Source organism: Aspergillus terreus, genomic scaffold (assembly GCF_000149615.1).
Source record: "Aspergillus terreus NIH2624 scaffold_6 genomic scaffold, whole genome shotgun sequence".
NCBI classification, from domain to species: Eukaryota; Fungi; Ascomycota; class Eurotiomycetes; order Eurotiales; family Aspergillaceae; genus Aspergillus; species Aspergillus terreus.
In genome coordinates this window covers 1,528,956-1,552,697 of record NT_165929.1, presented here as the reverse complement: position 1 = coordinate 1,552,697, position 23,742 = coordinate 1,528,956, and the positions used below count along the sequence as shown (strand labels likewise).

The following is a 23,742-nucleotide window of genomic DNA, read 5'->3' as shown; positions in this document are numbered from 1 at the left end:
ATTCCGTCAGAACACCAAGATGAATGAACTTGATAGTGACTTATGTAACATGTTCCACCACATGTCGTGCAAACAATATCCCTATCCAGAAAATGATATCGTCATAGCCTCATAGACATGGCCATCAGCTTGAGACACCATCCTTCCTTGCTCTATACACATGCAGAGTCATTATGTATCAAAGTCTCCGAGAGCGTGTAACAAAATATGGGGCATATATATCCAGCTGAAGGAATTCTGAGACCACAGCAAGCCTTAGGAATAGTATTCACTGACTGCCCTACCTTGGAATCCAGTATGCTGCTGTCTGCTGCTTTTCTTTTCTTGCTGGCAACAGCAGTCGGCGCAACACCCCGATATCTAACACCCAAAACTAAAGGTAAATCAAACCCACCCATCATCAGCATTGCAGACCGATCCTAATTGCCAGAATTCGCGGTGAACGGCAAGGCCATACCTGAAGTCGACTTTGACATTGGCGAGTCGTACGCAGGGTATCTCGACAACACGCCTTCCGGCAACTCAAGTCTGTACTTTTGGTTCTTTCCGACCACGAACCCTGCTGCTGATGACGAGGTACCGCGGCTTATTCAAATTGGTCGCTCCGTATGCTGACCTTGGCAGATCACGATATGGCTCTCAGGTGGACCAGGATGTAGCTCTATGGCGTCCATTCTCCAGGAAATAGGACCCTTCCTCTGGCAGCCTGGGACATATAAACCAACCCGCAACTATTACTCGTGGACAAATCTCACCAACATCGTCTTTGTCGACCAGCCTGGTGGAACTGGGCTATCTCTTGGCCCGTCTACTGTCCGTAATGACGAGGACGTTGCAAGCCAGTTCATGGTCTTTTGGAAACACTTTATAGAGACGTTTGATCTGAAGGGAAGAAAGGTGTATCTCGCTGGCGAGAGCTACGCCGGGATGTATATCCCGTACATTGCGTCTGCAATGCTTGACGAGGAGGACGAAACGTACTACAATGTAGCCGGGATCCATCTCATCGACCCGGTTATTAACGAGTTTGTGGTGACACAAGACGGTGGGTTGGATCACCGCATGTCCGGCAGTCATGACTAACTCTCCTGAGTAGTTCCCGCAGTGTCGATGTTGAATCAATACGAGGCATTGCTAGCTCTGAACAGAACGTTCATGGAAGAGATCAACAAACGCGCCGACGAGTGTGGCTACTCCGAGTTCATGAACACTGCGCTCCAGTATCCGCCGATGGGCCAACTCCCCCCAGTCCCTGCAAGCGACAGACCCGGGTGCGACATCTGGAATGCAACCTACAAAGCCGCAAAACTGGTTAATCCCTGTTTCAACCCGTACCACATCAGAGACTACTGTCCATATACCTGGAACCAAGTGGGCTTTCCAGCAAGCTCGGAAGGCCCGCACAACTACTTCAACCGGAGTGATGTCCAGAAGGCAATCAACGCATATCCAATCTACTATAGCACTTGTAAAGCGAATGGTGTCTCCAAGGTTTACGGGCCAGATGGTGACACTTCCGCACCGAGCAGCTTTGGGGTCCTCGCCAGTGTCATCGAACGCACGAATAACACGATCATCTCCCACGGTGGGCTGGACTTTACCATTCCAGCGGATGCAACTCTTATAAGCATCCAGAATATGACGTGGAACGGGGCGCAGGGGTTCCAGAGTCCACCTATCGAGCCGCTGTTCGTTCCTTATTTTCCTCATTACTCGTCTGGGGTTGATGAGATGGTCCCGCCTTTTCCTCCTGTTCTTAGGACTTCTGGTGCTGGGTATCTGGGAACTACACATACCGAACGGGGGTTGACGTTTAATTTGGTCCATCTTGCCGGACACCGTAAGTATCTATCTGGGGGTTGTAGGCATGGACGTTCAGCTCCTGACATGTTTGCCTAGAACTACCAATGTATGCCCCTGGAGCGGCATATCGTCAGCTGGAGCTGCTTCTCGGTCGTATATCTAACCTGTCTGAAGAAGTGGAGAGCTTTACTTCTGGGGGGGTTGATTAACCTGACTTGTCTATATTTCTAATGTACGGGGCGGCGGATAGTTGTCTGCATACTCTATGAATAGGCCAATTGTACAAGATCCAGGGTAGCCACGTTCAGACTGTGTCCCATACTTTGTATCCATTTTCTCCTGTCTTATACCTTTCGAAGAAGCTAAATTTCCAAACTAGGGCACCAAGCCAGATTCGACAGCTGTCAGTTGTTACCGCAGAATGTATACAAAATTTCTTCGTCGTTGACAGCGTTTGGCCCGAGTTTCATAGAGCTATTCATGAATCTCCATTATTGATAAGCTTTCCATCAACAGAATAAATCCCCATTGACCATAAGTGACCTGTGAGAGCCTCTTCCTACAGCCAAGCTGTACTATTCCCTGGCCAGCTACGTGTTGTCCAGTAGCAGTCATCACCTGTTGCGTCGAAGAACATCCTGGCGAATCGCTTCGCCCCATTCCGCGGAGAACGGCTGGCCTCCGATTCCGCGTTCAGCAGCATATCGCAATCTGCCTTCTCGGCTAGAATCAAAGCCGTTGGCTTTCAGCATATCCACGGAGGACAACCGGTCTGCCAAAGTGTCAATAGAGAGCTCATTCTCATGTCCGTACAGACATACCAAAAGACATTTCTTGAGACCTAGGCCCCATAGGAGATGTCATGACTCCTCTTGGACCCCCCATACCTCCCACTGGACCGCTAACATTGAAGCTGAAGTTTACGTTGTTTGGAACCAATGGAGACAAGAATTCAAGTGCTTTCGAATACCAAGGATTTTCGGGCGCTTGAGGAATTCCCGGCGCGTCTTGCCGAGTTCGTGGTATATCTTGGGAGCCAGTATGATGTCCCTCTTCGCGAGATGGCCCTGCATTCGCGTCCGAGGTCGCGCTCGAGCTCTGCTGGTGGGGGCCTTCTCGGTGCTGTTCAATAGAGGCAGGCATTGGCCTCGTGTCAGAAGGGGCTAGTCGCAGCTCCAAACTCCGTCCAGCATCTGTTTCATGGATAGGGATGCCGCGTGTGAGCTCCTGGACGATCTTTGGGGTTCTTGCTTCTGCGGCCGATGCACCTGGGCCACAATAGCGCCTCGCAATCATCTCTTTGGCATGCTGTGCAATCTGGTTCCGACCAGGGACGTCAAACCAGTTGATGAAGGCGTCGGTCGGCTCCCATGCTGCGTTGTAACCTCGGCCGTGTTGATAACAGTGCAGCTCCTGGACACCAAACGCCTGTCTCCAGGTATGTTTGAGACGCTCTAGCTGGCTATTGAAATTGGCCTGTTGGGAAGGCTGGTCGGTCGTCCAGAACGTAGTAATGAAAGTCATGCATGGAAGATAGTCATCGCCGGCCAGAGCACGAGATAGCCGAAAAACTTGATGATCAAAGGAGTCAAGGCGCGGTTGGTTGATGCATGTGAAGTACAGGAAGCCGGCAATCCGGGAAATAGAGAGTATGGTTTGTATTCCCCGTACGATCTCTCGGAAGATTGCTTCGCCATGGGCTGGGTCAAACCCAGGAGTGTCCATGATGAAGCAAGGCTTGTCTCCTATCATAACTCTGGCGAGCTCACATCTCTGAGTCACTAGAGATATTGTCAACCACGCAAGAGACCCGACATTTATGTCAGTGCCTACCTGGGTCTAGGGACTGCTGCGAATAGCCGCGCACACCAGATACATCTTCTACAAAAGAAGACTTTCCAGTCCCAGGGCGTCCAATACACAACAGTACTTTTGGAGGCGATTCAGGGTTCCTATCCCGTGCGTGAGAAGCAAAGCATGCGATATATTGAAATGGAACTCACCCCAAGGCTAGACCTTGTAACTCGTCAAGACATTGCTGTGTCTGCTGAGCGATGGCTGCTGCAGATAAAGTGTCACCTGTAGAAGGAGGGACCGATTCCATGATTTTTGATACGTCAATGTATGCGAAGGGTATTGAGACTATGACCACGGACAGCAGATGGGAGAGGCGTCGCATCTGGAGTAGCAGCTTGGGGCCTATTATACCACCACGACGAGTCCAACCACGTCATACAGGGCTCTTGGCCTGAGCCTCTCACGACTTGCACTGGTCTTGTGATCATTGCCGATCAACACAGAGGCTCAATATGCAGTGCCGCCGCCTCATTCCGAGGGGACAGCCGCTGTGAGCCTACTACCGCATATTGGATCCCTGTAGATGCAGTTGTTAGAGTCGGAATGACAACTAAGCGGACATAAATCGCGCAACCCATCAGCCTCACGAATTTGACGTGCAGCATGTCAATGATATTACAATCGGAAAACGAGTACTAGGTAAACGCGCGCTGATTCAAACACTTTCAAGATACCAGAACGTAATCAAATGGCATCCTGTAGTGGATTACCGTATTCCTTTGGTCAAATGGCTCCATCCCTTGGTTACGCAGATAACGTTAATGTTAAGGCGCAAACATGTTTACAGCAGTCCTAGTCCATTACTACAGCTGATATAAGCCAGCATATAATGGCCTTGAACATGATCGAGCCTCGTCTATTGGCTCTAGCTGAGCCTCCTTGTGACTGCTCCTCACCGACAAGGATTCAAGCAAGGAAATCAGGATGCAAAGTGCTGTTGTGCTGGCAACAAGGCTGAACGCACCTTCTATAGAAACCAATCAATTCGCATACACCGAGAGAAGGACCAGCCTTCCTCGCCAACAGGGCCATGTGGGCGCATGAGGGCGCAGTCGTCTTCATGAGAATCGACCGATATCTCCGTGAATCGAAAAGAGGCCGAGTCTGCCTGGTCACATCAAAATGCCGGTCTGCTTCTCTTCTCGGACTTAGGTGCAGGACGGTCCCCTCTATGCATACATGAGCCTCGTCAGCCAACCCAGGGATACTAGATGAGATGGGCCAGAGCGCGGATTGATATACCATACAACGATCGCCACTTAACACAAAGAACAACACGAATTCGCCAGACTTCCTGTTTTGTCCAGCGATAAACGGAATAAATCGGCTCAGAAACCGGCATCCTTACGTATATGTCGGTTGTTCGAGGACAATGCTGCCCCTTTTCGAAATGCAAGATTACACTGTGGCGTGGATCGCGCCACTAGCTATAGAAGCAGCCGCTGCTCTACAGCTGCTGGATGAGCATCATGGAACCGCAGGCCGCAAACCTGGCCAAACATTGCTGTATCACCTCGGTCGCATGGGAGCTCACAACATTGCTATTGCTTCTTTTCCCGCCGGCGAGTGTGGAATCGGAGTAGCGGGGGCTATGGTTGCTGAAATGAAACGCGATCTTCCCAACCTAGAGATTGGCCTACTGGTCGGTATCGGAGCCGGTATTCCATCCCCTCAGAATGATATTCATCTGGGAGATGTCGCCGTCGCTGTTCCTGACGGGGACAACTCGGGGGTGATTGGATATGACTTGGTCAAGATCGAGCCTGAGGAGATAGTCCCGAAACAATGGCAGAATGCGAGCCACCCTCTACTGCGATCCGCGATCCAGAAGCTGCGTAGCGGCTCCCTACAACCCTCTAGCGACAAGAACTACCTTCTTTCACATCTCCAGCGGTTCAATGGAACAAAATTCGAGCGTCCCCAAACACCCTCACAACCATCTACTTGCTCCGAACACATCCAACATCCCCGACAATATCCTATCGTGCATCATGGACCTATCCTCTCGGGCAATAAAGTCATCAAATCGGCACGTTATCGCGATGAACTAAGCCCCAAAAACAAGGCTATTGCTATTGAGATGGAGGCAGCCGGTATAATGAACTCGCTACCAGTGGCTGTGATTCGAGGAATTAGCGATTTTGGCGACTGTGGAAAGAACGACACATGGCAGCTCTACGCGGCCGCAACTGCGGCCGCTTACGCAAAAGAGCTACTTAAAGAGGTTGGTCCTCTTCAAAGGGTTGATAGTCAGTGCACTTGGTTCACCTATGGAAAGTATCTACTTACGGACTCTAGGCCTCCCCCAAGGAAGACCTCATACCATTGAACTGAGCCACCGCCGCGTCTTAGAAGTATTGGAGGACCGATCCAGACGACTGAACGTCAATAACAACTGGAGAAACTCCGTGGTGGATCTTCTCAAGCTCTTGTTCCTTGATTCATCCCTAGAAGCGCGTGCACGTTTGGCGCGGAGATGGAACGTTTTTGTAGGGAAAGACGGTGACCCCGTGCGAAACATCGCTCTGCATGGACTCATTATCAGTGCACTGGCACAAAACCAGGGAGATGTTCCCTCTTCGCTTGCGGAAGCTCTATCGATTGATGGATAAGTTTTCCTTTACTTCTGAATGTTTGAGCAAAAGACGATCACCAATGTACGTCAGGCGATTTCAGTATTGCCATTCAATTGATATATAACCGTGCTGTGGACCTCTGGTGTGGCTCTCGTTCTTGTGCTTAGTGCGTGAGGGTGCGCCAAGAACCCGCGTATGCAACATCATTAAACGCGAATGGGACACTTGGTGCGCGTTGTAAAGCTTCACGAATGATGCCGCCTTTTTTAAAGCATGGACTGACTTTTCTCCATCGAGTTGCATCCTCTTGTCGAACTGTGAACCAAAGTGCGGACTGTTTCCCTGCGTTAGCATCGTGTCAAACATCAGTCCAGGCTCTTTCAACCAGCGCGTATACCGCATCCTCTGACACTAACGGTTAGAACACCAACTCTCAATATTCCATACATCCTAACTTTATACAGGAATAAAATGGGATAAAATTTCACCGCTACACTGGTGGTCGCTGGCTCTTCAACGAGAAAGAACAGCTGGCCAACAGATACGTGGATTTCAACATGGACGAACTGGTCAGGGTTGCGACTGAAAGCATTGCTTCTAGTCCGGCTTCATGTGTCGCCGTCCAAAAACTTCCTGAGGGAAACTGTAACAAGGCTTTCCTTCTTACTCTGAAGTCACTCTGAAGGATGGCCGCCAGCTTGTGGCCAAGGTCCCAAACCCCAATGCTGGGCCCCCTTTCTACAAAACTGCCAGCGAAGTCGCAACTATGGACTTTGTGAGTTATCCCAGTGACCCGTACTCTCAGTGGCATAGATGGCAGGGAAAGCTGAACGTTTAGGTTCGAAATATTGTCGGGATTCCCACCCCAAAGGTGCATGCATGGAACAGCCGTTTGGCGAATGCTGTCGGCGCCGAATACATCATCATGGAAAAGGCCGATGGTGTTTTGCTAAGTTCCAAGTGGGCTACCATGAGTACCGCCCAGAAGCATCATTAATCCAAATCATCATCGCTTTTGAACGCGCCTTTGTCTCATCCCTTTGGTCACATTGGGAGCCTGTATTCGGAGAGAGACCTCATTCCGTCGGACAAGTCCTCGCCAACTCGTTATCCCGGTTTTGTCGTCGGGCCAACCACCGACAGAAGGTTCTTGAAGGACGGGCGAAAGCATATCCAGTATGATAGAGGACCATGTACGTTTACGCCTTTCCTTTTACCTGTACACGTTAGATTGCATGACTAACGATAAAACTGCAATAGGGGCTAGTACGCTTGAGTATGTCCTCTCCATAGCCCAACGCGAACAAGCGTGCATTGAAAACCTCCCACGGTTCCCCCGGCCAGAGGGAATATTTGGCGGACCAGGGTCCTATCAACCGACGGCTGCAAAGAAACTTGCTGTCCTGCAAGACTTTCGAAAAGTGGCCTCTTTCTTGCTTCCCCGGGACAAGGCTGTCGAGATCCCTGTGTTATGGCACACGGATCTGCACCCGGATAACATCTTTGTCGACCCAGACAATCCTTCGAAGGTCGTTTCTATCATAGACTGGCAATCGGTACATATCGCGCCTCTTTTCCAACAACCTGCAACCCCGGCGTTTCTAGACTTTGAGGGGCCGAAACCTGACGAGGGTGTCTCTGCCCCATCTATGCCAGAGAACTTTGAAGTACTGAGTGCAGCTGAACAGGCACAAGCTAAGACTCTTCAAACCCAACAGTCCTTGTACAAACTGTACGAGATCCAGTCCGCTCGGCAGAATAAGGAAGTCTTCAAGGCACTGCAGTATTCAAGCTCGCTCGGGAGCCAGATAATTTCTCTCGTTTCTCAGGTGTTCAACGCCGGCGAACCCATCATTAGGGGCCAGCTGATCCAGCTAGCGCAAGAGTGGGACAGGATTGTTGGAAAAGATCGGCAAACATGTCCACTTTCAGTGACACCGGATGATATTAGAGAACAGGAACATGATCTGCAGAAATGGGAGGAAGGGGTCCAGCTAATGGAGGATGTTCTCGACTCCTTGGGCGGTGTCGAGAACGGCTGGCAAGGCTGGGTCAGCCATGAGGATTACGATCAGATGCGGGACAAGCTCGCAGCAGTGAAGGAACAGTTCTTGGATCATATGGCTGGGAGTCTGGAAGAGAGGGAAGCCTGGTCCAGGGTATGGCCTTTTCAAGACTAGAATTATGAGCACTGAGGTGATATACAGTTATTTCTGGAAGCCAGAGGTATTCGAGGCGTGAAGTATGGTCTCTAAACCCAATATTGAAAGACAACATCTACTTAGTATGCTCAAGACAGTATGAGCTCCGGGAGTGACAGTCGATCATTTTCCAAGATCAGTGCTCACCTTCGTGCTCTTTTCCCATCATGGTATTCCTCCAGTGCTTTAATATCGAGCAGAGCTTCTGAATCGGCCGTTTAATCAGTTATGCTTCATGCTGAAACACGCCGAGGCGATAGTGCAACACTCCAGTGGAGTCATCCCCTATAATCGGATAAATCTCATGCAGTGCTCTAACTACATGCAACCCTTATGAAGATGAAATATAATAACCGATTCCACTGCCATCCTCCGCCAAATCGGCCGTACCCCGTACGTTCATCGACACAGGAACAGACCGAGATCTCAGATCGACGTCTGTCTTAGCGGTCTGTAACCTGTCATAGACATGATCGGCGAGTATACGAGCTTCACCCCACCGGAGTCGTATAAACCTGTTACTTAAGCGCCTGACAGCATGGTTGTCTGAATTATCCGAGAGGGAGAAACGGGATATCCACAGATCTTCACATCATGCGACATCCGACGGCACCTTTCTGTATGAAGGGCAACTCCTTGAATATAAAACCAGCAGTGTCGCCAGCGGAATAGCCTACTATACTTCAGAACTACAGAAAATAAGAACAACCATGCTTTCCTCGAGCTCCCTTCTCACGCTCTTCGCATCGTTTTCCTGGGCCTTTGTCCACCCCGGAGCACTCCATACAGCCGAGGACTTTGACCGCATCGTTGGCCATGTCAAGAACCAAGACGAGCCATGGAATACTACCTGGACACTGTTGTCGAACAACTCGTATGCGCAGTCCTCCTACAAGCCCAACCCCGTCGAGGTAGTCTATCGCGGCGACGACGGCACCAACTCCCAAAACTACGCGAACTTATATAGCGACGCACACGCCGCATACCAGCTCGCCGTCCGCTGGAAGATCTCCGGCGATGCAGCCTACGCCGACGCGGCCATCAACATCCTGAACTCGTGGGCCACAACGCTTACCAGCATCGGCGGCTCCAGCGACAAGTTCCTCGCCTCCGGCATATACGGGTACCAGATGGCCAACGCGGCGGAGCTAATGAGTGACTACACCGGCTGGAAAGCCGACGACAAATCGCAGACCGGGACAATGCTGACGAACGTGTTTGCGTTCATGAACAACCTCTTCCTGGACGACCACAACGGCCAGGACTACTACCACTACTACGCGAACTGGGACTTGTGCAACCTGGCCTCGCTGATGGCCATCGGCATCTTCACGGACAACCAGACTATGTACGACAAGGCGGTGCAGTATGTGCGCACCGGGCCGGGCAACGGCGCGCTGCCTGTGTTTGCGATTGCCAATTTCACTGAAGAAGGGACTGGGAAGGTCTTGACGCAGGGTCAAGAGGCTGGTCGCGACCAAGGACATGCGACGCTTGATCTTGCGCTGTTAGGTGTAGTCGCTCAGCAGGCGTTTAATCAGGGTGATGATCTTTTTGCTGAGTACGAGAATCTTATTTTGAACAGGTACTTTTTTTTACCCCGGTCATACTGGATTTTGAGTACGCTGACGCATTCCAGCGCCGAGTACATCGGCAAGTATAATGTTGGATATGATGTGCCCTACACGCCTTACATGAGCTACCAGGGTAACCAATCTGTGATTTCCGAGTCCTCTCGCGGCACCGTCCGGCCAGGCGCAGAGCTCATCTCTGCTCATTATGGTCAATTGAAAGGATTAAATTCTTCCTGGACTGACGCCTATCGTGACTGGGTGAATGCCAATACAACCGGTGGTGTGGAACTGGGAGGCGGCTACTATGGATCGTCCTCGGGTGGGTTCGATGGGCTTGGCTTTGGATCTTTGCTTTATCGTCTGAAATAGGTTGTATATACAGACATCCTCTATTTCTTCTTAGGATCTTCTCTATATAATCAAGAGATTTGTCTTAATCACATGGAGGTGCATGGATGCTCTAAGTCTTGAACAGTATAAGGAATCCAACTAGACACCGGCACTATCCAATATACAGATACCGAACGGTGTTCAGAGTGTTAAAAGAGAAACCAGTTTCACTCTTGCGGCCGCAACGCCTTCGTCCACACATTCGAGCTGGACACGCTCATCCGCCAGCGCTTTGACTCAACTCGCATTTCCGCACTCAGCGAGGCCTGCCATGCCACCGTTGGCATATCTAGAATAAGGTAGGACAGCAGACATATACCTTAGAGTGCCAAAGATAGACGGCCGATAAAGACTTCAGCCGAGAGCTGCCTAGTGAGCACCGTCAGTCCAATAGCCGTATCCGGTGGCTGAATCCATCGCGGGGCCAAATTTATAGCAGATCGAGAGCTATGAGCGTTGCGTATCCCACTGGGCTGTCATAGCGTCTTCAGAGGTTCAATTACGATCTAACGGATAAAGGGGTCAGCAGCATACTATGGACGCTGATCGTGTTGTATGATCGATAGCCAAGACTTATGTCACAAGCTCCTCGGCCTCCGGTCCGTGACCAAATGGGAAGTGTGATGGGAATGCTGTCGGACTATGCATAAGATGTTCCTTCTGCAGACAAATGCATTTGTGACGTGGGAGGAGCACTTAACGGCTTTCTACCCCTCCTGCCACCTTCTCTACTCACATCCCGCATAGAAACCACAATTCATCGCGGAATTGTTGTATACCTAGGTAACAATGTCTTCAGGTGACTCACCAGACTGGAACAATCTCGATGTCCTCCACCGAAATACACTTCCACCTCGCTCCCATTTCTATCTGTACGAGGATGAGGAAAGAGCTGCCAGGGGAGACCGCAATCAAAGCCTCATCAAACTCCTAAACGGAACGTGGAAATTCAGACATGATCGCACTCCGCTCCAAATTCCCAAGTGGGACGACCTCGACCCAGCCAGCTGGGCGAATATCAAGGTACCCGGAATGTGGCAGCTCCAGGGATACGGCAGGCCGCAGTACACAAACGTCAATTATCCATTTCCCGTGGATCCCCCATTTATCACTTCGCAGAACGAGACAGGGACTTACTGGCGAGAATTCAATATCCCGGCAGAATGGGACAAGTCTTCGCACATCCACGTTCGCTTCGAGGGCGTGGACAGTGCGTTCCATCTATGGGTGAATAGTCACAAAGTGGGATATTTCCAAGGCAGCCGTAATGCATCGGAGTTCGACATCACTCAGTACGTGAACAGGGAGGACAGCAATAGTATGGCTGTACGAGTTTACCAGTACTGCGATGGATCGTACCTTGAAGATCAAGACCAGTGGCGCATGTCAGGGATCTTCCGGGATGTGTATCTTGTGCCATTTTTGCCCGACACTATCACGGATTATACGACCATGGTCGATCTGGACGACGACTTCACGACAGGGACCCTGCGTACTTCCATCAAGGTCCAGGGGCGACCAGGTCTACTTCGGCTGAGACTAATCGACGGTCACGGTCAGGTAATCGAGGAAAAGGAAGGGCCTTGTGAGGAATGCCTATCCATCACAGTCTCACAGCCCAAGCTCTGGTCTGCCGAAGCACCCAACCTATACGAGCTGTTCATCTCATACCAAGGTCGAGTGATCCGTCAGAGGATTGGGTTTCGACGCATCGAACAAAAGGGCGCCAATTTCCTCGTCAACGGAAAGCCCATCATCTTCTACGGTGTGAACCGGCACGAACACCATCCGCTTCATGGACGCGCGGTTCCCTACGAAACCCTGAAGGCCGATCTGCTCCTCATGAAACAGCACAACATCAACGCTGTGCGGACCTGTCATCAGCCCAACGTCCCCGAGTTCTATGACCTCTGCGACGAATTGGGGCTATACGTCATTGCTGAAGCTGACCTGGAGTGCCACGGCTTTGACCCGGTAGAGCGTATTAAAATCGACGACCCTACTCTCTCCGGCCATGCTCTCCAGGAGCTCGTGTACAAGATTGCCAACAAATGGACCACAGATAACCCCTTATGGCGGGATGCATATGTAGACCGCGCCGTCCAGCTCGTCGAGAGGTACAAGAACCATGCGTCGATCGTTTTCTGGTCCTTGGGAAATGAGGCTTTCTATGGCTGTAACATGGCGGCCATGTATCACTGGATCAAGAAGCGCGACCCTTCTCGGCTTGTTCATTACGAGGGTGACCGAGGAGGACTCACGACCGACATGTATAGCGTCATGTACTTCAGCATTGAGGAGCTGGTGCAACGTGCGGAGCAATACCCAGATCGCCCGTTGATCCAATGCGAATACGGCCATGCGATGGGCAACGGACCAGGAGGCTTGAAAGAATATATCGAACTATACCGGACGCATCCGCGATTGCAGGGTGGCTTTATCTGGGAATGGTGCAATCATGGCCTCTTGAAAGAAGAGAACGGCATTTCCTACTACGCCTATGGGGGTGATTTTGGAGATCAGCCGAACGATGGAGATTTTGTGATGGACGGCCTGGTGAATTCGGACCACACTCCGACCCCTGGCTTGTTGGAGTACAAGAAAGTCATTGAGCCTGTCAGCGTTGCTCGTGTTGGAAACTGCCTGAAAATCAGAAACCACTATGACTTTATCAATCTGGGCCATTTGGTGTGCTCATGGACAGTGCGAAGCGAGTTTGGTTCGTGCCATTCGGAGATTCTAGATTTACCATCAATCCCTCCCGGCGCTACTCGACAGGTGGCAATTCCAAAGTCCGCACTTCAGGACTTTGCAGAGGAAAGCTTCTTGGACGTCAGTTTCTGTCTGAAGGAAACTACTGCGTGGGCCGAAAGAGGACATGAGGTTGCCTGGTGTCAGATCCCGCTGCAGGCGAGGGACGTTTCTGACACTATATCTCACCAAAGTCCCCCATTACAGGTAGAAGAAAAGGCAGGTCAACTATTCATTACAGGACCAGGCCGACAGGTCGAGTTCATGATCGACCTTGCAACTGGCGAGTTGCAGTGGACTGGCAACGGCCAACGTATCATGGACCGAGGACCTGAAGTCGGACTCTACCGGGCACTGACACAAAATGACCTCGGCGAAGGAGGAGACTCTCGTCATTGGGAGAAGTTCCGAGTCGACTCACTTCGGACCAGCCTGCAGAGTATTGCTTGGACGTCCACGGGGACTGCCGTGACGGTCGAAAAAACGCTTCGCATCGCGCCGCCAGTCCTGAACTGGGCTGTGGACACCACAGTCCGCCTCACAATATTCGGAGACGGCTTTGATATCCATGTCAAAGGTGGATTTAGTGGTTTTCATCCGACCACGGTCCCACGATTAGGGCTCGACATGAGTCTTCCTGGCTCATTTGACTACTGCCATTGGTTTGGTCGCGGGCCAGGGGAGTCATACCGCGACAAGAAGGAGGCCAGCCGTATTGGCTACTATGAACAGTCTGTAACGCAGATGTTCACGCCGTACGAATATCCACAGGAAAACGGCAATCGCACAGACACAAGATGGATGCGTTTATCCTCGCAGGATGCCGGCAGTACGAGCGTTTTAAGGGTCTCTGCGCCATCGCCGTTTGATTTCACGGTCCGCAAGTACCAGATTGAAAACTTGAATGCCGCCAGACACCCTCACGACCTCTGTCAGGTGGACCAGACATTGTTTTATCTGGACTATGAGCATAATGGATTGGGCACGGGGAGCTGTGGGCCAGGTCCATGGCCAGAGCACCGACTGCACGCTGGGCCTTTTGAGTTCTGGGCCTCATTTGCGCTGGGTGGATTGGATTGAGATCGCACAGATATGTTGGTTATCCATAGTATCGATATCTAGTGGTGTTGACCTTGAGAAAACACCGGATCTTGCGTGGCTTAGGGCTTAGGGCTATCATGGACAGCAACATGTACCCCTTACCTGTCAAACTCACAAGATAGAATCTTCTATCGGCATATAAATCACCGTCGCCAACACAGGCAGAAGGGTCATCAAGATCTGTCACGGCGGCCTTATCTTCCCCGCGTGGAACACGAAGATCACCACTAGAGCTGTTCCGCCACTGTGATCCCTTATCACGACATCCGCAGCAAATGAAGAGCCTTCTTTCCACGATGCCCTAAGAAATCGCCAACACCCCACCCTCTTTCATCATCAGAGCTGCCCACAGTCAAAAATCAATGCTGGCCAGCATGTTCAGCACTGCATTGTTTCAAGATCTGTGGCAATTGCACGGTCGTTTTCTCATAGACACTTTGGTTATCTACTTCGCCTCAAGGGCACTACTAGCCAATGACCGGCATAACCAAGAAGGATGATCAAGTCATCTACCACACAAAGTCCACCATGGACGAGGAGAATGCCCGGTCGGATACTGAGTCGACCAGTGATCCGCTGGCAGCGCCGTTGAAAAGACGGCTGCAGTCCCGGCATCTACAGATGATCGCCATTGGAGGTGAGTCCATCCATCATGTTAAACATCTGTGTGTAGCATGTGGCTGATATCGTTCAGGGATTATCGGGCCTGGTCTACTGGTTGGCTCCGGGAACGCCCTCAATAAGGGCGGACCGGCAGGGATTCTGATCAGCTTTTCCCTAGTCGGATGCATTGTCTACTTTGTGATGTATGCATAATGCCTCATATCTCTATCCACGCACTGACAGCCAAAGGCAATCCCTCGGAGAAATGGCCACGGCCATCCCCGTGTCAGGGTCCTTTACCGAGTATGCTCAGCGGTTTGTCGATGATTCCCTTGCATTTGGTCTTGGGTGGGCGTATTGGTATCTCTGGGTGACGGTATGTATGCATCGACTCGGCTCAAGAGTTCTTCTAACGGCATAGGTTCTCGCAAACGAATACAATGCAATATCGCTGGTCATCGGCTATTGGACAGATGCCGTGCCCCAATGGGGTTGGATCTTGATCTTCTGGTTTCTGTTCCTGACGCTGTCCAACTTGGGCGTGCTGGCCTATGGTGAGATGGAGTTCTGGCTATCCTTGTACGATTCTCTTTGGTCACAAAAGATTGAGGACTAACGCTAGCAGAATCAAGGTGCTAGGGTTAATTGCCTTCTTTATCCTCGCGATCTGCATCAGCACTGGCGGCGTCGGCCCCCAGACGATCGGTTTCAAGTACTGGCATGAGCCTGGAGCATTCGCCGATTCCATCAACGGCGTTGCGCGGACGTTCGTCATTGCGGGAACACTCTACGCCGGAACGGAGATGTGAGTATGCCGTACTCCATCACGACACCAGTCTAACAATGCATAGGGTCGGTATCACCGCAGGAGAATCAGCAAACCCTCAAAAGGCCGTTCCCACAGCCATCCGCCAGGTCTTCTGGCGCATTCTCATCTTCTATGTCGGTACCATGTTCTTCATTGGCATCCTGCTGCCCTACAATGATTCCCGTCTGCTGGGCTCCAGTTCCGACGCAGCGAGCTCCCCTCTCACCATCGCGCTCACTGACGCCGGCATCCTCCCCGCCGCACATCTCATCAATGCCCTGATCGTGATCAGCGTGATCTCAGCCGGTAACGGCTCGTTGTACGTCGCCTCGCGCACGCTGCTCTTCATGGCGCGCAACGGCAAAGCGCCGCGGTTCGTCGGGAGGACTAATGCCGCAGGCGTGCCCTGGGTGGCTCTGATCGTCTCCAATATATTCACCTGTATCGTGTTTCTCACGCTGTCCTCCAGCGCGGGAAGGATCTATTCTGCGTTGATCACACTATCAGGAGGTGAGTCCACCCGTACGACTGTCTTCAACCACCATAACTGATACTGACTCGAACAGTCGCCACCTTCATCGTCTGGGCAGCCATCTGCCTCGCGCATATCCGCTTCCGCCAGGCGCTCGTGGTGCAGGGCGACGATCCCGCGCGACTACCCTACCGCGCGACGCTGTATCCCTGGGGCACGTATTTCGCGCTGGGCGCGAATGTCTTTTTGATTTTCTTCCAGGGATACACCGCGTTCCTGAATCCGTTCAGCGTGGACGACTTTGTCATCAATTACATCTTGTTGCCGGTGTTTGTGATGTTTGTGGTGGGGTATAAGATCTGGCACAAGACGAAGATCGTGAAACTGCATGAGATGGATATCTGGACTGGGAGGAGGATGTATGTGGAGGAAGTTGAGGATCGAAAACCGACGACGTGGAAGAAGAGGTTGTTGAATGTTTTTGTTGGCTGATCTACATCTCCGTTAGACGCTACATAGAAATCTCAGGTTCATGAGTCCACTTACCATGACCATATAAAACGCAAGATCAGACGACCCGATAGTCTTTGGTTCTATATCCTAGTAAAACATTGCTTGGGTAAGTCACATGACTGTTGTTTGGCCCTCCTTTTCCCTCTTCACCGCGATTTTCTTAATTTTAAAGCCTATAGGTCGCTCGTTTCTCTTCTCGCTGGATGGTAGGTGGACTGCGATTCACGCCTTGTATAGACACCATATTCCCGTGACCTCTCAGTCTAGACCTGAGGAACAGCCAACTACCGATCTTTTTGGGCCAGAAAGCATGGACCCCCAGATGTGTTATGACGACGTCGCATGGGAGCAATCGGACGATGTCTCCGACAACTGGTTGCTTCAGTTTCTTCATATCGAGGTCAAGAAAACCATTGCGAAGTTCATACTGGAGCATGATTCTGGCGACGATCCAGAATTTACAATTCTTCGAAAAGGGTCTTTTAACATCACGTTGCGAATGAAGTACACATACAGCGCAACCAATATCCGCTTCTCACAGCCTGGCGCCATTCTCTTTTCTGAGGAGAAAGTTAGGAACGAGGTTGCTGTGATGCGGTTTATCTCGGACCAAACGTCAATCCCTCTTCCATTCATTCTTCACTCGGGTACAAGAGAGGACAGTCCTCTAAAGCTAAGCCCTTTCATTATGATGAGCCATATTGAACATAGAACAAGTATGTATGATGCTCTCAATATACCAGGATGTCCGAATGAAGAGCGGGGAGTCCTTAGCCCAGACATTCATGAAGATCATCTTGAAATGCTATATACACAACTCGCAAAAGTCCTGCTTCAGCTTTCCAGGCCAGAGTTCCCTGAAATAGGGTCTCTCGGCCAGGTGGACGACTTTACCTGGGAGGTGACCAGCCGGCCGTTTTCAATGAACATGAACGAGCTTGTGCGTTTAGGGCCGCTACCCCGATCACAACTTCCGCCTTTAGATACTACTTTCAAGACAACATCTTCATACCTTGAGGCCTTGGCAGAGCTTAACATCCAGCATTTGCTCTAACAAAGAAATAACGCGGTACAATCTGCAGAAGACTGTCGTCGGAAGTTTGTGGCAAGGCAGCCGTTTTACAAGCTTGCCCGTGGTAAGAAACTGTCTCTGCCGGGTTACGAACATGGATCATTTAAACTCTGGTGTGATGATTTCCGGCCGGCCAATGTTCTTCTCAATGAGGATATGCGTATTGCCAGGGTAGTGGATTGGGAGTTCACTTATGCCGCACCAGTGGAGTTTTCATACGCGCCACCATGGTGGCTTCTGATCGAGAGGCCGGAGTACTGGTCTAAAGGGATCGAGGACTGGACCCGAGTCTTCGACCGCCGCCTAAAGACCTTCCTCAACGCGATGAGGCACTGTGAAGATATGGATGTCGAGCACAGCCAGAGCCTGCTGTCGGATCAGATGCAGCGGAGCTGGGAGAGCGGAGATTTCTGGGTAGTGTAAGCGATTTTGCACAGCTTTGCGTTTGACGCGATCTACTGGCAGAAGATCGACCGGCGGTTTTTTGGGCCCACGAAGACCGACGATCCCAGCGAGGCGTTGAAAGAGCGAGCGCCTGGGCCTGCTGGATGAACATCAAAAGGATGAGATGGAACGGCTGGTGGCGCGAAAGCTTGAGGAGATGAAAGACAGGGTCCTGGCGTGGGATCTGGATGAGTATACGGAAGCATTTCGCCAGGAATTGATGAGAAGGAGAGAAGCGAAAGCAGAGGACAAGGGATCTCAGCAGGAACCGGTCGCAGGGCTTGATCAAAAGATGACAAGCTCCCAGGAGTGACTCCGTTGTTGCAGCTCGGCCGATGTGTTCAAGAAGGAGGCCTGGTAGATCGAACCCTCTCCAGGTTGATCTAGTAAATACAGCGGCAGATCGCTATGTCTGTCCAAACACAAACTCTTCAAGCTCCTTATACGCCGTTTCAATGCTGTCATTGACAATGATCTTATCATACGAGCCCTGAGAGTCGGCGTATTCAAGTTCGACTTGAGCCTGAGCGAGCCTTTTCTGCAAGTCCTCTTCATTCTCAGTCCCGCGGGCCCTGAGACGCGCCTCGAGTGCTTCAAGGCTCGGCGGTCGAATAAAGACGTACCGCGCATCGATGCTGGGGTTTGCCTTCATCTGCTTGATGCCCTGCATCTCAATGTCTAGCACTACGATCAAGCCTTTGCTGGCCTGATCGTCAATGGTCTTCTTGCTCGTGCCATAGTAGTTGCCACTAAAATACGCGTGCTCTACGAAAGCACCCTGGGAGCAGAGGGAGGAAAACTCGGAGGGCGAGACGAAGAAGTAAGCCACACCCTCAACCTCGCCCGGTCGCGGTTTTCGCGTTGTATGGGATACGGTGAATCCAAATGTGCTAGGGTGTGTGTCGAATAGCTTTTGGATGAGTGTCCCTTTGCCGAGGCCGGAAGGACCGGAGACGACGATGGGTCAGAGATCTTGAGGGGCTGCTGGAAACGAGGTTAATTGGATTCTGTTTATTTCAGCTATCGGCGACGTACCGGGTGCCATTCCAATAGGTTAGCGGTTTCTCCTGAATCAATGCCACGTGTTGATTTTCACATCCTCATAGGCGGACGTTGTATGAAGGTAAACACGCACTCCTTGGTTTCTTTGACCTCTCTACCCGGATCAAAAGTTTCTCCGGCCAGGTCAGGACTCAGCCCATCCCTTCCGTTGCCCTAGCATATCTGGTGCCTCTATGTGGTGGTAGATACTAGTCTCGGACGTGGAGGCGGAAAGCGGATTTAGTTGTTCGGGGTTATATACTTCAGACAGCGCCAGATAGAGTGGGGATAGATTTCCCACCACCATCACGGCAAGATAACCATCGTGGATGAATGCACCGGGTGTTATTGGTCTGTTCTGGTGCATCACCTCGGAGACTAGCAGTATCTTGTTGCTAGCGCGTGCGGCATGATAACCCTCTTCGTTGGATCTGCAGCGTATCCCCTGCCAATCCCCTTATCGAATGTCTTCACGGGGCTCTCCGAATGTAACCCTAGACTGTCTGAAGACGACCTATGTGCCGTGATAGGCATGATCATGCATTGTCCTGTCGACAAACCCCGATAGATACGACCGGAGTCCGTTACACCAGGCACATATAAACCAGCTGTCCCCTTGTCTAAGATCAGCCCAAACAGTCAGAAAGCAGATCACCACAGTCCTGATAAGGCAGAGTCCACTGATCAACATGATGTCCACAAATGTATAAAACCCCAAACTCTAGACCTTCTCGACCCAAGTCTATATAGCTAACCATCTCCCAGCTGATCGCCCTTGCCTCCCTTCTGCTTGTCCAGGGCTCCCTGGCGCTTCCGCAGCCCCTTGACACCCGTGCATGCGCCTACACCTGTGGCAGTGTCTGCTACACCTCCAGCGCCGTGTCCAGCGCCCAATCCGCCGGGTACAAGGAGTACGCCAGCGGCGAGACGGTCGGCAGCAACGACTACCCTCACGTCTACAACAACTACGAAGGCTTCGACTTTCCTGTGTCTGGCACGTACTATGAGTGGCCAATTCTGAGCTCTGGGGCGATCTACAGTGGCGGCTCTCCCGGTGCTGACCGCGTGATTTTCAATGAGGATGACCAGCTGGCTGGTGTGATTACCCACACGGGGGCCAGTGGTAACAATTTTGTTTCTTGCTGATTTGTTTGCCAATCTCTGTACCAGGCATGTTCAATGGAATGACTTCTGCATCGATTCTGGTATAGACTTCGGGATTGGAGGTTGAGATGTTCTCCACTGCTATCTCATGAATAATTGTAGACTGGATACAGCGAAGCGACGAGTAGCTGCGCTCAATATGTCTGCCAAAATACATCTATAGAGATACTATCGGTGGGTTTGGGGCCCGCTTTCTTGATGTAGAGAGATCCCCGCACATCGCTTGATCTTCGCCGGGTAAAGCATATCTCCATACCGGTGATTTGATTTCTGAACTAGTCTTACCGTGCTCTGTAGCAAAGATTATGCCAGAGACTAGCTACCTAGGTACAATGTGGGGTATCAAAACTGCCATGGCGTAAGTGTCAACACCGCCCTTGTTTCCTTGACAAATATCAAACATCGTTACTGACTTGCTCCATTTGGTGTGTTGTATTTGAGATTCCATGGTTCTATGTCGAGAATATATCGCCAGCTTATTGAAGGTCCCCATGGTCTAAGTGACTTCTGATGAAGGTGAGCCGATGTGGTTCTCGTCGACAACGTCGAAGAGAAAGCCAGCGGTATTTTGATAGTCCGTGGCTCATTCTGGTAGATGAATGTTGTTAATCAACCCCCTGGTTGTTTTATAGATGCCCTTATACCTCTGGATCTGCAATTTCGGGTCCCATGGGGACCAGATGCTTGGGGCGTGGGATTCATATCAGTAAGACCCTAAAGGAAACTCAAGTGTTCTTGTTTCGGAGAAGTTCTTACTACGACGAATCCTCTTTTCGCGAAGCTACTGGTTCAAATACTGCTTCCTTGCTGTTTTGGTAAGAGTTGATATCTCCTTAGGCTCATTCCCCCTCGTCTTGTGGTGATGATTGAAAAGCTCGTTATGGAAGGAGGCTTCATCGAGTCTAATCCGGAGTGAGCCGTGGTATATGCCAATCGTTGCTTAGCTATAGCTTCCAAATAAGGACATGCAACTACAATACATCTCAACAGATGGAATTCCCTAGGCCTTTGATAATGGTGGCAAGACCCCATACAGCTTGAAAGTTGTTATCGACATCTATATCAGCTCCACATCCCGGGATCTATCCGCAGTGAGTTTAACCAAATACATCTAAAATGGACAAGATACTGTGCAGGCAGCGTGTATTGCAGTAACTACGAATCTTTACGCCATTCTGGACACAATTGAAAACAGTATCTAGTTACATTAAGCATGGTGCTAATGTTCTACTCTGGGGCTTCTCACACATAGTATTGGATGAGGATTGTATAAAGATATATTTCTAGAACGGGCGGATCAAGCTAATCGCTAGCTCCCTTAACTACTTATGACTGCAGGCTTATGCAGGTAGGATTATGGGAAGCCTTCATAGTCTACTGAGACGTTAAAGCACATTGTTCCTTGTCTTCCAAGGGAAGATCTACAAATACGCATGACTCTCTCAGAATCTGTTTCTCAGTTAGATACCAGAACTGATAAGATGCACAGTATATACAGCGAGGGCTAGCGCCACTGGCGCAACAACGGATTTGTTAGACATTAACTTATACTCCGCGACTCACTATTCTCCACAGTTGTAGTGGGCTTCTACTACAAAAACACGTGGATTAGTATGAGCATTCTTATACACGTTTACGGCATTCAGTAGCGTCTGTACCTGGGCAGTAACTACGGAATGAATCTCCTTGAGCAGATCATGTCTTGACAGCTCATGCTTCCAGTTCTAAAGTGTCACTGACGTACAAAGAAATTCAGACAGGCACTTAGGCAAGGCAGAATGACAGTAGAAGTACGAGAATTGCGGGGTTACGAATGTCAGGGCTTACCAACCCATCTGACTCAGAGCTGCACAATATCTACCGAGTAGAGCTCCTTGCATGTGTGATTCCCGCCGTTCTGAGCACGTACTTCTCCATGAGAGAGTGCGTCAGACCTGAAGCTCCATACAACAACAAATTCCAGGTCCAGCCACTCTCTTCCTCGAACCTTGTGAATACGGAAGCAATATTATGATTCATCGTAGCTTCCGCCATCAATCACATGCTGGGACTCTGCCATTCCTTCAATGTCTTGGCGAGGCCGTTGTTCCGAGCTCGAAGCTGGGCAGGATAGGATGGGAAACGGCCAGGAATTGATGTATCATAACAGCATTCATAATGCAACAGGCATCATTGAACATGGTCGCTGTCAGGGGCGACGGGTCGCTATGACAGTCCTAGGAGGACGCTGGTATGTCCGTGATTCCGGTATCCGGATTATCCGGTGCTTTTGCCAGGCTCTACCTACATTTCCCGGAAGTACTGGAGAAAGGCAGAGTACTCGGTGTCCGCTCCGCTCCGTACGTGAGAACGCGTCCACCCGTCCACATGACGATATGAATGAATGTCTCAGTGCTCCCGAGTATATCGGAATACGTGATTATTGCGCATGTGGTGAGACCGATTCTCCAAGCTGGGAGAAGGTGCGAGAAATTGCATCATGCGCAGGTTGGTCGTCGACCAGCGCCACACCGAGGATATGAACAATAAGAATCAATAATGTTTGCTGACATGCATGATTGATATGGAATGATAGGTGGGAGTCCCTGGTCAGCCCCGGACTATATATCCATGAGGCATATTCGTGCTCCAGTCGTACGTACACCCTATAAGGATTTGGGGTAAGCGTGCTGTACAACCTGGAAGTGGCACAGGGCCACGCCTCGGCGGATACTCGCAACCTGAAGCTACTGCACAAGGTTACATGCGTGATGCAGTCTAGGACCAGCTGACAGGGTTAAATGTTATTAACACTAAGCTGTTGTGGTAATCAGTGCGACAGTCATTCATCCTCTGGTAAGCAAGACCGACGAATCCTTCGATGTTGCCACCGTTCCAGTGTATTAGTAGGCAGTGGAAGTGGTGCTATTGGGTGAAATTCCCGATTCTGCCAGGACTAAAGGATCAGGATCCAAAGTGGAATTGTCGCCCGGAGCCTGCCGCCGTAGCTCTGCGAAAGGACTTTTTTGCCGCAGGACGTGCCCCTAGGGTCTTTGGTCCGGGAACCCAGGCTCGAAATTCACTAGTATACCCAAGGCAAGGAAGGATCTAGCATCTTCCCACGGTAGACTACAACCAGGAATGATCAACTTATGCCAGGTACGGCGCCGGCCCACGTCACCATCTAACGCGAAGGAGCAAAGACGGAAATTAGTTGGAAATCCTGCCAGACCAATGCACCGTCTGAGTCCATGGAGAGGCCAAATACCGGACCGAGGAAGCATCAACACCGTCGTGCGACGTCGATCCCCCGGAGATGATGGGTCGGATTGGTTTTGGAGGATGGGACAGGATGGGATGCAGCGGGATGGAGTGGAACAGAGTTCGTCGAGA

The 23,742-nt window shown here is 50.8% G+C and overlaps 8 protein-coding genes across 8 annotated transcripts; 7 read left to right on the top strand and 1 right to left on the bottom strand.

The window, feature by feature from the left end:
* Positions 1–297: 297 nt before the first annotated feature.
* ATEG_04789 (carboxypeptidase cpdS precursor) lies at positions 298–2,012 on the top strand (the record flags this gene model as incomplete). The annotated part of the gene is made up of 5 exons (XM_001213967.1): positions 298–379; positions 431–606; positions 682–1,045; positions 1,097–1,840; positions 1,900–2,012. The coding sequence occupies 5 exons, from the start codon at positions 298–300 to the stop codon at positions 2,010–2,012; spliced, it is 1,479 nt and encodes a 492-aa protein (XP_001213967.1).
* A 405-nt stretch (positions 2,013–2,417) lies between these two features.
* On the bottom strand, positions 2,418–3,528 carry ATEG_04788 (uncharacterized protein; the record flags this gene model as incomplete). The annotated part of the gene is made up of 2 exons (XM_001213966.1): positions 2,418–2,575; positions 2,625–3,528. The coding sequence occupies 2 exons, from the start codon at positions 3,526–3,528 to the stop codon at positions 2,418–2,420; spliced, it is 1,062 nt and encodes a 353-aa protein (XP_001213966.1).
* A 1,522-nt stretch (positions 3,529–5,050) lies between these two features.
* On the top strand, positions 5,051–6,272 carry ATEG_04787 (uncharacterized protein; the record flags this gene model as incomplete). The annotated part of the gene is made up of 2 exons (XM_001213965.1): positions 5,051–5,909; positions 5,959–6,272. The coding sequence occupies 2 exons, from the start codon at positions 5,051–5,053 to the stop codon at positions 6,270–6,272; spliced, it is 1,173 nt and encodes a 390-aa protein (XP_001213965.1).
* Positions 6,273–7,427: 1,155 nt separating this feature from the next.
* On the top strand, positions 7,428–8,416 carry ATEG_04786 (uncharacterized protein; the record flags this gene model as incomplete). Its single annotated transcript, XM_001213964.1, has 2 exons — positions 7,428–7,455; positions 7,497–8,416. The coding sequence occupies 2 exons, from the start codon at positions 7,428–7,430 to the stop codon at positions 8,414–8,416; spliced, it is 948 nt and encodes a 315-aa protein (XP_001213964.1).
* A 731-nt stretch (positions 8,417–9,147) lies between these two features.
* On the top strand, positions 9,148–10,380 carry ATEG_04785 (putative GPI anchored protein; the record flags this gene model as incomplete). The annotated part of the gene is made up of 2 exons (XM_001213963.1): positions 9,148–10,022; positions 10,077–10,380. 2 exons carry the CDS (start codon positions 9,148–9,150, stop codon positions 10,378–10,380), a joined length of 1,179 nt encoding a protein of 392 aa, XP_001213963.1.
* Positions 10,381–11,190: 810 nt separating this feature from the next.
* ATEG_04784 (uncharacterized protein) lies at positions 11,191–14,232 on the top strand (the record flags this gene model as incomplete). The annotated part of the gene is made up of 1 exon (XM_001213962.1): positions 11,191–14,232. The coding sequence occupies one exon, from the start codon at positions 11,191–11,193 to the stop codon at positions 14,230–14,232; it is 3,042 nt and encodes a 1,013-aa protein (XP_001213962.1).
* Positions 14,233–14,781: 549 nt separating this feature from the next.
* ATEG_04783 (amino acid permease) lies at positions 14,782–18,526 on the top strand (the record flags this gene model as incomplete). The annotated part of the gene is made up of 12 exons (XM_001213961.1): positions 14,782–14,890; positions 14,948–15,059; positions 15,106–15,232; positions 15,278–15,435; positions 15,482–15,661; positions 15,708–16,174; positions 16,231–16,555; positions 16,709–16,755; positions 16,829–17,365; positions 17,477–17,589; positions 17,764–18,140; positions 18,493–18,526. The coding sequence occupies 12 exons, from the start codon at positions 14,782–14,784 to the stop codon at positions 18,524–18,526; spliced, it is 2,586 nt and encodes an 861-aa protein (XP_001213961.1).
* Positions 18,527–19,898: 1,372 nt separating this feature from the next.
* On the top strand, positions 19,899–20,352 carry ATEG_04782 (extracellular guanyl-specific ribonuclease RntA; the record flags this gene model as incomplete). Its single annotated transcript, XM_001213960.1, has 2 exons — positions 19,899–19,910; positions 19,972–20,352. 2 exons carry the CDS (start codon positions 19,899–19,901, stop codon positions 20,350–20,352), a joined length of 393 nt encoding a protein of 130 aa, XP_001213960.1.
* Between the last annotated feature and the right edge of the window lie 3,390 nt (positions 20,353–23,742).